Genomic DNA, 13,383 nt, shown 5'->3' on the forward strand with positions numbered 1-13,383 from the left:
AAACTAGGCAGTATTTTTGGGGTAAAGTTGGCTAGGAGTCAAGTGTTAGAAAAAAACAACAACACTGAAAAGTGCCTTTACATTGCGGTCTATGGGAACTGTGTGTTCACAGTAAATATATATGCATATATATTTATATGTTAATATGTGCATATACACATATTAACATATAAATATTGCTGCGCTACTTAGCTGCGCTTAGGTTCTATGCTTCTGTGCAATGCAAACGCGAGTTCGCGTTCGAAATGCACCTAACTCATAATAGCAACACACATGCGCTAGTATTAAAAAGTGGATCGCAAATATCACTTTAGCGAAAGCGATATTTTGCACTCCACTTATAATCTGGCACATAATGTGTGGAATATGATAAAGCCGTAAAAAGAAAAATTACATTCAGATTAAACACTCCTTACCCATGCTGTGTGCTCCCTCAAATAGCAGCCTTTATATTCTATACTATTAGGATGTTGGATTCTTTGTAGAAATTTGACTTCTTTGATGATATCTTGCCATTTCTGTTAAAAAAAAAAATATATAAATTGTTACATATTATAATGGGAAAGTGGGAGCACATTTTTTAAAAAATACTGCAACATTTAAAGTCAAAATATAAAAAAAAAAGACTTAAGGATAAAATAAGTTTGTATTATCTGGAATGAACATTGTACTATTAACATGTACTATTAGTGTTTTTTTTACCTTATATTAACTGAATATGTTCAATATATACAATATATCATACACAGTCAGGTCAGGCAAGTTTTTCATTTTAATGTTTTGTTTGCAATGTGTATATGAGTTTGCTTAGCAAATCCATAAACCATGATAGGGCCTAGTGTTTTCACACAAAAAACCCCCAATAAATTATAATTTTTATATATATATATATATATATATATATATATATATATATATATATATATATATATATGTGTGTGTGTGTGTGTGTGTGCCTGCGTGCATGTATATTATATATATCATATCACAGGAAGGTTGCTCTTTTTACAGGTTGTTTGTCGTAAGAAGAGAATCAGCCACACCCCAGGGCTGTGAAAGTGCACGATTATGTTCAAGCCAGACATTAAAGGGATATTAAACAGTGTTTCTTTGGTAAAAACATAATTTATGCTTTATTTCTCTTGTAGTGTATCCAGTCCACGGATCATCCATTACTTGTGGGATATTCTCCTTCCCAACAGGAAGTTGCAAGAGGATCACCCACAGCAGAGCTGCTATATAGCTCCTCCCCTCACTGCCATATCCAGTCATTCGACCGAAACAAGACGAGAAAGGAGAAACCATAGGGTGCAGTGGTGACTGTAGTTTAATTAAAATTTAGACCTGCCTTAAAAGGACAGGGCGGGCCGTGGACTAGATACACTACAAGAGAAATAAATTTATCAGGTAAGCATAAATTATGTTTTCTCTTGTTAAGTGTATCCAGTCCACGGATCATCCATTACTTGTGGGATACCAATACCAAAGCTAAAGTACACGGATGATGGGAGGGACAAGGCAGGAACTTAAACGGAAGGAACCACTGCCTGTAGAACCTTTCTCCCAAAAACAGCCTCCGAAGAAGCAAAAGTGTCAAATTTGTAAAATTTTGAAAAGGTGTGAAGCGAAGACCAAGTCGCAGCCTTGCAAATCTGTTCAACAGAGGCCTCATTTTTAAAGGCCCAGGTAAAAGCCACAGCTCTAGTAGAATGAGCTGTAATCCTTTCAGGGGGCTGCTGTCCAGCAGTCTCATAGGCTAAGCGTATTATGCTCCGAAGCCAAAAGGAGAGAGAGGTTGCCGAAGCTTTTTGACCTCTCCTCTGTCCAGAGTAAACGACAAACAGGGCAGATATTTGACTAAAATCTTTAGTAGCCTGTAAGTAAAACTTCAAGGCACGGACTACGTCCAGATTATGCAAAAGACGTTCCTTCTTTGAAGAAGGATTAGGACACAAAGATGGAACAACAATCTCTTGATTGATATTCCTGTTAGAAACCACCTTAGGTAAAAACCCAGGTTTGGTAAACAGAACTACCTTGTCTGAATGAAAAATCAGATAAGGAGAATCACAATGTAAGGCAGATAACTCAGAGACTCTTCGAGCCGAGGAAATAGCCATCAAAAACAGAATTTCTAAGATAAAAGTTTAATATCAATTGAATGAAGGGGTTCAAACGGAACTCCCTGAAGAACTTTAAGAACCAAGTTTAAGCTCCACGGGGGAGCAACAGTTTTAAACACAGGCTTAATCCTAACCAAAGCCAAAAAAAATGCCTGGACGTCTGGAACTTCTGCCAGACGCTTGTGCAAAAGAATAGACAGAGCAGAGATCTGTCCTATTAAAGAACTAGCTGATAAGCCTTTGTCCAAACCCTCTTGGAGAAAGGACAATATCCTAGGAATGCTAACCTTACTCCATGAGTAACTCTTGGATTCACACCAATAAAGATATTTACACCATATCTTATGGTAGATTTTCCTGGTGACAGGCTTCCGAGCCTGTATTAAGGTATCAATGACTGACTCAGAGAAGCCACGCCTTGATAGAATCAAGCGTTCAATCTCCATGCAGTCAGTCTCAGAGAAATTAGATTTGGATGATTGAAAGGACCTTGTATTAGAAGGTCATGCCTCAGAGGCAGAGTCCATGGTGGAAGAGATGACATGTCCACTAGGTCTGCATACCAGGTCCTGCGTGGCCAGAGGAAACTGTGGAAACACATAGGTCAGGTTGAAGAACCAAGGAGCTGCTAGAGCATCTATCAGCGTTGCTCCCGGGTCCCTGGACCTGGATCCGTAACAAGGAAGCTTGGCGTTCTGGCGAGACGCCATGAGATCCAGTTCTGGTTTGCCCCAACGATGGACCAGTTGAGCAAACACCTCCGGATGGAGTTCCCATTCCCCCGGATGAAAAGTCTGACGACTTAGAAAATCCGCCTCCCAGTTCTCTACGCCTGGGATGTGGGCCGCTGACAGGTGGCAAGAGTGAGACTCTGCCCAGCGAATTATCTTTGAGACTTCTACCATCACTAGGGAACTCCTGGTTCCCCCTTGATGGTTGATGTAAGCCACAGTCGTGATGTTGTCCTACTGAAATCTGATGAACCTCAGTGTTGCTAACTGAGGCCAAGCTAGAAGAGCATTGAATATTGCTCTTAACTCCAGAATATTTATTGGGAGGAGTTTCTCCTCCTGAGTCCACGATCCCTGAGCCTTCAGGGAGTTCCAGACTGCGCCCCAACCTAGAAGGCTGGCATCTGTTGTTACAATCGTCCAATCTGGCCTGCGAAAGGTCATACCCTTGAACAGATGGACCCGAGAAAGCCACCAGAGAAGAGAATCTCTGGTCTCTTGATCCAGATTTAGTAGAGGGGACAAATCTGAGTAATCCCCATTCCACTGACTTAGCATGCATAATTGCAGCGGTCTGAGATGCAGGCGCGCAAATGGCACTATGTCCATTGCCGCTACCATTAAGCCGATTACTTCCATGCACTGAGCCACTGACGGGCGTGGAATGGAATGAAGGACACGGCAAGCATTTAGAAATTTTGATAACCTGGACTCCGTCAGGTAAATTGTCTTCTCTACAGAATCTATAAGAGTCCCTAGGAAGGAGAGTCTTGTGAGTCGTGATAGAGAACTCTTTTCTTCGTTCACTTTCCACCCATGCGACCTCAGAAATGCCAGAACTATCTCTGTATGAGACTTGGCAATTTGAAAGCTTGACGCCTGTATCAGGATGTCGTCTAGATACGGAGCCACCGCTATGCCTCGCGGTCTTAGAACCGCCAGAAGTGAGCCCAGAACCTTTATAAAAATTCTCGGGGCAGTGGCCAACCCGAAGGGAAGAGCTACAAATTGGTAATGCCTGTCTAGAAAGGCAAACCTTAGGAACCGATGATGATCTTTGTGAATCGGTATGTGAAGGTAGGCATCGTTTAAGTCCACTGTGGTCATGTACTGACCCTCTTGGATCATGGGTAGGATGGTCCGAATAGTTTCCATTTTGAATGATGGAACTCTGAGGAATTTGTTTAAGATCTTTAGATCCAAGAATGGTCTGAAGGTTCCCTCTTTCTTGGGAACCACAAACAGATTTGAATAAAATCCCTGTCCTTGTTCCGTCCGCGGAACTGGATGGATCACTCCCATTACTAGGAGGTCTTGCACACAGCTTAGGAATGCCTCTTTCTTTATCTGGTTTGCTGATAACCTTTAAAGATGAAATCTCCCTTGTGGAAGAGAAGCTTTGAAGTCCAGAAGATATCCCTGAGATATGATCTCCAACGCCCAGGGATCCTGAACATCTCTTGCCCACTCCTGGGCGAAGAGAGAAAGTCTGCCCCCCACTAGATCCGTTTCCGGATAGGGGGCCATTCCTTCATGCTGTCTTGGGGGCAGCAGCAGGCTTTCTGGCCTGTTTGCCCTTGTTCCAGGACTGGTTAGGTTTCCAGGCCTGTCTGGAATGAGCAACAGTTCCCTCTTGTTTTGAAGCGGAGGAAGTTGATGCTGCTCCTGCCTTGAAATTTCAAAAGGCACGAAAATTAGACTGTTTGGCCTTTGATTTGGCCCTGTCCTGAGGAAGGGTATGACCCTTGCCTCCAGTAATGTCAGCAATAATTTCCTTCAAGCCAGGCCCGAATAAGGTCTGCCCCTTGAAAGGAATGTTGAGTAATTTAGACTTTGATGTCACGTCAGCTGACCAGGATTTAAGCCATAGCGCCCTACGCGCCTGGATGGCGAATTCAGAATTCATAGCCGTTAGTTTAGTCAAATGAACAATGGCATCAGAAACAAATGAGTTAGCTAGCTTAAGCGTTCTAAGCTTGTCAATAATTTCATTCAATGGAGCTGTCTGGATGGCCTCTTCCAGGGCCTCAAACCAGAATGCCGCTGCAGCAGTGACAGGCGCAATGCATGCAAGGGGCTGTAAAATAAAACCTTGTTGAATAAACATTTTCTTAAGGTTACCCTCCAATTTTTTATCCATTGGATCTGAAAAAGCACAACTGTCCTCAACCGGGATAGCGGTACGCTTTGCTAAAGTAGAAACTTCTCCCTCCACCTTAGGGACCGTCTGCCATAAGTCCCGTGTAGTGGCGTCTATTGGAAACATTTTTCTAAATATAGGAGGTGGGGAAAAGGGCACACCGGGTCTATCCCACTCCTTGCTTATAATTTCTGTAAGCCTTTTAGGTATAGGAAAAACGTCAGTACACACCGGCACCGCATAGTATCTATCCAGCCTACACAATTTCTCTGGAATTGCAACTGTGTTACAGTCATTCAGAGCAGCTAATACCTCCCCAAGCAATACACGGAGGTTCTCAAGCTTAAATTTAAAATTAGAAATCTCTGAATCAGGTTTCCCCGAGTCAGAGATGTCACCCACAGACTGAAGCTCTCCGTCCTCATGATCTGCATACTGTGACGCAGTATCAGACATGGCTCTAACAGCATTTGCGCGCTCTGTATCTCTCCTAACCCCAGAGCTATCGCGCTTGCCTCTTAATTCAGGCAATCTAGATAATACCTCTGACAGGGTATTATTCATGATTGCAGCCATATCCTGCAAGGTAATCGCTATGGGCATCCCTGATGTAATTGGCGCCATATTAGCGTGCGTCCCCTGAGCGGGAGGCGAAGGGTCTGACACATGGGGAGAGTTAGTCTGCATAACTTCCCCCTCGACAGAACCCTCTGGTGATAATTCTTTTATAGATAAAGACTGATCTTTACTGTTTAAGGTGAAATCAATACATTTAGTACACATTCTCCTATGGAGCTCCACCATGGCTTTCAAACATAATGAACAAGTAGGTTCCTCTGTGTCAGACATGTTTAAACAGACTAGCAATGAGACTAGCAAGCTTGGAAAACACTTTAAAACAAGTTTACAAGCAATATAAAAAACGTTACTGCGCCTTTAAGAAACACAAATTTTCCCAAATTTTGAAATAACAGTGAAAAAATGCAGTTACACTAACAAAATTTTTACAGTGTATGTAATAAGTTAGCAGAGCATTGCACCCACTTGCAAATGGATGATTAACCCCTTAATACCAAAAACGGAATAACAAATGACAAAAACGTTTTTTAAACAGTCACAACAACTGCCACAGCTCTACTGTGGCTTTTTACCTCCCTCAATACGACTTTTGAAGCCTTTTGAGCCCTTCAGAGAAGTCCTGGATCATGCAGGAAGAAGCTGGATGTCTGTGTCTGTAATTTTTGCTGTGCAAAAAAACGCTAAAATAGGCCCCTCCCACTCATATTACAACAGTGGGAAGCCTCAGGGAACTGTTTCTAGGCAAAATTCAAGCCAGCCATGTGGAAAAAACTAGGCCCCAATAAGTTTTATCACCAAACATATGTAAAAAAACGATTAAACATGCCAGCAAACATTTTAAAATACACTTTTATAAGAGTATGTATCTCTATTAATAAGCCTGATACCAGTCGCTATCACTGCATTTAAGGCTTTACTTACATTACTTCGGTATCAGCAGCATTTTCTAGCAAATTACATCCCTAGAAAAATATTTTAACTGCACATACCTTATTACAGGAAAACCTGCATGCTATTCCCCCTCTGAAGTTACCTCACTCCTCAGAATATGTGAGAACAGCAAAGGATCTTAGTTACTTCTGCTAAGATCATAGAAAACGCAGGCAGATTCTTCTTCTAAATACTGCCTGAGATAAACAGTACACTCCGGTACCATTTAAAAATAACAAACTTTTGATAAAGATGAAGAAATAAACTAAGTATAAAACACCACAGTCCTCTTACGACCTCCATCTTAGTTGAGAGTTGCAAGAGAATGACTGGATATGGCAGTGAGGGGAGGAGCTATATAGCAGCTCTGCTGTGGGTGATCCTCTTGCAACTTCCTGTTGGGAAGGAGAATATCCCACAAGTAATGGATGATCCGTGGACTGGATACACTTAACAAGAGAAAACAAATATGTTAAATTAAAGTAAATATAAAAAGCACTGTGTAAAAAACAAACAAAAAAAAATAACTTACTTGTTTTCTTGCAAAATTAGAACTTAGAATATCTCAGTGTAGCCCTGCTCCCAGTGTTAAAAGAGCAGAGCATTTTTCAAAACCAATATTTTTATTCTGTCAGTTCTGGGCATGAGCAAATCTGACCCCCTGTAATCTAGGCTATTCATCAAGCTAAGATAAAACTTCCTACAAAGGCCTCCTCCTCCATGTTGGGCTGTGACAGGAAGCACAAATGTAGTGGAAAAAAAGTAAAATACATTTTAATAGAAGAATAATACATATTGTAATTATTATTTTTTAAGTATAAGCAACTCCTTAGTCTTTTTTTTTTTTTACAACAATGAAACAGACTGTTTAACATCCATTTAAATGATACACCCCCTGTCAATGCTTCAGGGAGAGGGTCGTGAGTTTATGAAAATCCATCCTTAGAAAAGGAATCTTTGGATATAAAATATATCTGTTTTTATATGTAGGGAATTGAAGGGTTGGTCCTAAGGGATGTCCCTGATAACCTAAAGGCCCCAGAAGCTGAATGAAAATATTCATTATATTTTGGAGAGTTCCGTCAAAACTTATTTTTAAAGGGTTATGAAGATTTTCAATTGTGATACAATTTTAAAAAGGTTTTTGATTTTTAACATTCTTGCAAATCTGCTACCATATAGTGCTCCAGACACGTGCATGCTCCTGAGCTTACATCCCCGCTTTTCAACAAAAGATACCAAGGAAACAAAGAAAATGTAATAATAAATAAAATAGAATGTTGTTTTAAATTCTATGCTCTATTTGAATCATAAAATAAAAAAATTGTGTTTCACGTCTCTTTAACGGCTTGCTTTGTGTAATTGCGCTCATGTGCAATGTTAAATTCGGGCAGCGGATTGCTGCACGCCAGAGGAAAGCTCGGATAGACAGGGGAAAAAATGTACGCCCTTGATTGATAAATCAAGTCCTAAGTGCTGGCAACCAAGATAGTTTAGTGTGGGTGGCATTTAAAGGGGAGTAACAGAATTGCTTGCAGTGGCTTTACTGTCTCAATTTGATTAAAGCAGAAAGGATTGGTTAACCCATTCTGTAACAATCAGCATAAATAAATGTCTAAAAAGACTAGTTTATTGAAAGAAAAAGCAAAACAAAAGACAATGGTTAACCAAAAAAAAAAAAAAAAAAGTTTTTTTATATACATAATTTTATGTGTGTTTGCAGTAAAAATGGATCTCACACAGTCACCTCATTTGATTGCTTTCCACTATAGGACATTTTCTTGATGGCCACAACTTCATTGGTCCGCACATCATGTGCCTAAAAAAAAAAATTAAATTGTAATTACACAGTAAATGATAAGCAGGTTTTTGATCAACAGTAGAAAAACTGAAAACTCTCCAACTTACTTCTATTATCAAATTTGCTTTGTTCTCTTGGTCTCTGTTGATGAAGAGTAATAGTATGTAGGCTGATAGAAGCTTAGGAGCGTGCACATGTCTTTAGAATTCCATGCATCAGTGTTTGTAACTATGTGTAACATTACTATAAACATTGTTGGAAACACTGCTGCCTGGTGGCTAAAGACGTGCACACTCATGAGCTGACCTAGGATTACTCTTTAACAAAGAATACCAAAAGAACTAAGCTTATCAATATAGCAGTTGTAAAAAAAATATACTCGGTGGCAATGATGGATTGGTTACGTTCAAAGATGTCCATGAAGAGATTGTCGCAGGACTGATATTTTAGTAACCCTTGAAGTGACTAGTCTTTACACAGTATTCCCTTTACGATACTGGCATTTAAAGCATAGCCCAACAACTGTTCTGGTTTCTATACATTGGTCCACCTTCAGACCATATATTAGATATGATTAGACTCTGTCTTACTTTGAATTACTTTAAATTTGAGTGTATGTTCTATCTACAGACAGCAGGAATGGTGATGGGTTCAAACATGGTGTCATCCTAAGCCAATCTATCAATGGACATCTTTGAACGTAACCAACCCATCATTGCCACTGAGAATAACATAATAATGATATATTGATTAAGTGTTCTTGGTGTGGCTAAGAAATCTTCTCTCACTTCAATTATGGTTTGACAAATTGAATTTATCATCACCGGATCTCAAAATCAAAATAACACTCGATTGAATATTAAATTTGTATAAAGACAATCATGTTCTGAAAACTACTCTCTACAGAAATACAACAGATAGAAACAGTTTATTACATGGACAGAGTTAGTGTCATTTTTTTAGTGGGTGCACCACCCGGCTGATCACCAGGCTAAAATTGAAGCCAAGATTAAACCTATAATTCGATCATATTAAATATTTGTAATGTTTGTTGCTTAAATGATCATTTAATCAATTTATGTTATTTATGTAAAATTATGCAATTCATTTGTGCATTGGATAGCTTAAGTAACATTTATAAAGGACAAAATTGTTTATAATATTGCAAAGTATTACACTGTCCCAACCTGGCTACTTCATCCTGCCACCTGGCTGCCAAAATTTGTGGGGAGAACACTGCACCCTCTGTGAAGGGAGCAATACCAAAGGCTCAATTCCAATGAATGGGTCGCAACAAGACTGATGTAGATAATACTGAGACTTAATTACTTGACATGAGAGACAGATTCATTGACAGAGGCTATAATGCTAAAAAGCTTCAAATTACCTAGAATGAATTAAGCTCAAATCCCATGACAAACATATTCATACAGAGGGAGAGTAGAGAGATTCAGAGATTAACTTTCCACGCACAATATAATGGAGATAAAATATTTTTCCCTACTATTTTGAGGGAGTTGTGGCCTAGTATTCAATCGGACCCTGCTAATCCATTTTATGATTTATGTGCACCCCATACTGGTTACAGGAGGGGGAGAGTTTAAGTGATATGCTTACTGATCCCACTCACTGATATACTTCGACTACATGGTTACCAAAACAAGTTGCTTTAGATGTACTGGATGTACGACATGCAATAGTCTAATTCTTGGCAAATATTACCATCATCCACACACTAATAAACAATACTATATACACAACACCATCTGACCACCAAATAAGTAATTTATGTTATTTTTTTATATGTAATGTTTTATGTGGGAAAACCCCAGGATAACCAACATGTTCGCATAGCCAATCATCGATCGGCCATAAGAATGACATCGACTAAAGGTTAGTTTTCAAATGGGATACAGAGTGTTTGGACTACACAAAGTGTCATGCTACTGGCTGATCAGATTATGATCATTAATCATATCCCACCCTTGAAACGTGGTGGTGATAGAGCAAGATTATTACGCTAATTGGAAGCAAAATGGATCCACCGGTTAAATGCTGTAATTCCAAAGGAACTAAATTTACTGAATGACTGGCTTTGCTTCCTATAATCTACAACTTTTGTTGGTTACCAATTTTGATTTAATACCCTATAGGGGCTTTTATGTCCATGTACTGTGTTCTTTTTTTAAGAATTTTGTGCCCTCTCTTCTTGGCCCAGATGATCAAAAGTGCTACGAGGCGGCAAAATATTTCAAGGGATCCGCTGCTATGTCGAGTGAGCCTGTAGAAATATTCCAAGCTCCTGACTTAGTGGCATGGCCGAGTGGCGATTTCTATACATGCCATTGTTAGGTGATCCTCGCTATATTTAATACCCAGCATCGCCGCCCATATTGGCGATGTATAGTAAATGATCCTTGGAAATATAACTGCTGTGTGCCTAATCACTAATCCTAATACCTCCAAACCCAAATACCCCACAATCACAAACTAACACTGCATTAATGAGTATCTAAACCTGCAAGTACCTATCCTATTAACCCCTATACCACCACCGCAAGTACTATCCATTATTAACCCTTATACCGCCACTAGCCCACTACAAGTACTATCCTAATTACCCTTATACAGCCACATACCCACCCCAAGTACCTATCCTATTAACCCCTATACCGCCACTAGCCCACCACAAGTACTATCCTATTAACTTCTATATCACCACTAGACCACCGCAAGTACCTATCCTATTACCCCATATACAAACACTAGTCTACCGCAAGTACTATAATATTTAACCAATATACCGCCACATACCCACCGCAAGTTCCTATACTATTAACAGTTATACTGCCACTAGCCCACCTCAAGAACTATCCTATTAACCCCTATACAGCCACATACCCACGGCAAGTACCTATCCTATTAACCCCTATACCACCACTAGCCCACTGCAAGTACCCTACACTATGGAAAGATGGACCCAACGTTGGATCAAGAGGAGACAGATTTTTGAATGGTGAGTACAAATTTTGGGTTTAGTTAGGGCTTTTATGGGTTGGGTTTTTTATTTTTAAGAAAAGGCTTTATATTTTAATTTTAGTTTTTTAGGATAGGTTTTTAGGTAGATTGTTATTTTGGAGGGTTGGGTTCCTTGTATTGTAGAGGGGAGGATTATTTTATTGTAACTTAGGGGGTTTAGTTTAGAGGGGGGTTAGATGTTAGTGTAGTTATAGTTTGCGTTTAGAGGTGGTGGCTTAGGCGTTAATCGCCTACCCCCCCCCCATACCTGTAAGGGGGTTGATTAGGTGATTATTAATGTTAAGCATGCAGTAGGCTTTAATCTCCTAAACCCCCACCATACCTGTCTGGGAGTTGATTAGGTTAGGGCAGCTTAGGGGTTAATAGTGTATTTCAATGTTTTAAATATGCACTCTTATGTATAATGCATATTCTTTTAACTATTGTATATAAATTAATATGTATATATATTTTTGTAAACAAATATATTTTTTAAAATTTATATTCGGGTTACATAAGGCATTAATATTACAATTGTACTATTACATAACTTTTGCATGCAGTTATGTAATACTATAATTTTAACGCAACTGTGTTTTATAACAAATATTTATTTATATTTAAAATAATAAATGCATCAAGCAACAACATTTTCATTTTAATTTATATCCAATACTTAAACTAATATGCATTATACATGACCATGCATTTTATTTCAAACATTGTAGCTATAATGTAGTCAGGCCTTGCATTGATATTCAATATTTAAATGTTATGCATGTATATTGCATAATGTTTTAAGTATTACATATACAGACAAATGTATTTATGTTAGCTTGCTGTGTTTATTAAATTATAACGTAGATATGTTAATATATTTATGTTATAGTAGTCAGTAGCATTAAATTATATTTTTACATAACAGACATGCAGTTATTTAGAACTATAATTTTAATTATACTGTCTTTAATATAAAATAATAAAACACAAGCAACATTAATTATATTTAAATTTATGCAAATATTTAAATAATATGCATTCTACATAACAATGTATGATTTTAAATATTGAATATTTATGTGTAGGGCCTTAGTTACTACAGTTAGTTTTAGGTTATGGTAGTTTAGGGGCCAATGTTTAAATAATATGCATAGTCATGTACAATGTAAGTATTGTATATATCTATAGATTAAAGGGTATTTAATGATGCTTTCTATTTTAAACATAAACATATATTTTCAAATATACATTTATGTTTGAAATAATAGCAAGCAACCATTAAATACTGTTAAAGATACCTACAATACATTAAATAATCTACATTGTACATGACAATACATATTTTGTCAAGGAAAAGAGGTGAACCTCCGAGGGCGGGCAAAACCTTGCTAGGCTCCTGGAACGGAGAGCCGGACTTGAATTGAGCGCTGGTCCAGCGCTTCTTAAAATGGTTGCAGATGGTGCAGGGGATCAAGTCGCCCTTTTCTAAGGTTGCCAGCAATTTGAAGAGGCACCTAGGAATAAGACTTGTTTGGGGGTGCTACCTTCTGGGAGGAATGGGGGATTGGAATTTAAGTGTCCCTTATTCCTCCCAGAAAGTAGCACCCCCCAAACAAGTGGTATCCCTAGGTGCCTCATCAAATTGCCAATATACACCCCTTTTAAGATGCGCTGGACCGGGCTCAATTCTGGTCTGGTGCCGAGTTCCAGGAGCCTGGCTAGGCTGGAGAGGTTTTGCTGGCCCTCCAGCAGCTGATTATAATTTTAGTGACACAGCTTCATAGTTATAATGGGGAGGTTTACTATGTAGTATAGTTTATTATAGTGAGGTATTTTTCATACAGTAGGCACTATGTGGGAGTTAGCTGGGGTGTTCAAGGGGAGTGTAATTTAGACATTAGGTAGCTGAGCGTTCCAGGTGTGTGTAGGTTAGGTGTGACGTAGTTTTAGGCAGTCAGGGGGAGTTAGCTGGGCAGTGCGGTGGGAGGTAGTGAGGCAGTGCAGGGGGAGTGTAGGTTAGTAGTTATAGGCATTCAATTGGAGTAGGTTGCACTTTGACTC

General features: G+C 39.1%; 1 protein-coding gene across 2 annotated transcripts in view; it reads right to left on the bottom strand.

Moving 5' to 3' along the window:
* Positions 1–13,383, bottom strand: part of TAOK1 (TAO kinase 1) — a 613,695-nt gene that overhangs the window by 348,552 nt on the left and 251,760 nt on the right. For both annotated transcript variants that reach the window (XM_053706161.1, XM_053706162.1), the window contains exons 4-5: positions 8,251–8,322; positions 417–518 (exon numbers count right to left, since the gene is read on the bottom strand). In XM_053706161.1, the coding sequence (XP_053562136.1) occupies positions 417–518; positions 8,251–8,322 (174 nt within the window). The remainder of the gene's footprint in view (positions 1–416; positions 519–8,250; positions 8,323–13,383) is intronic.

Source organism: Bombina bombina, chromosome 3 (assembly GCF_027579735.1).
Source record: "Bombina bombina isolate aBomBom1 chromosome 3, aBomBom1.pri, whole genome shotgun sequence".
Classification (NCBI taxonomy): Eukaryota; Metazoa; Chordata; class Amphibia; order Anura; family Bombinatoridae; genus Bombina; species Bombina bombina.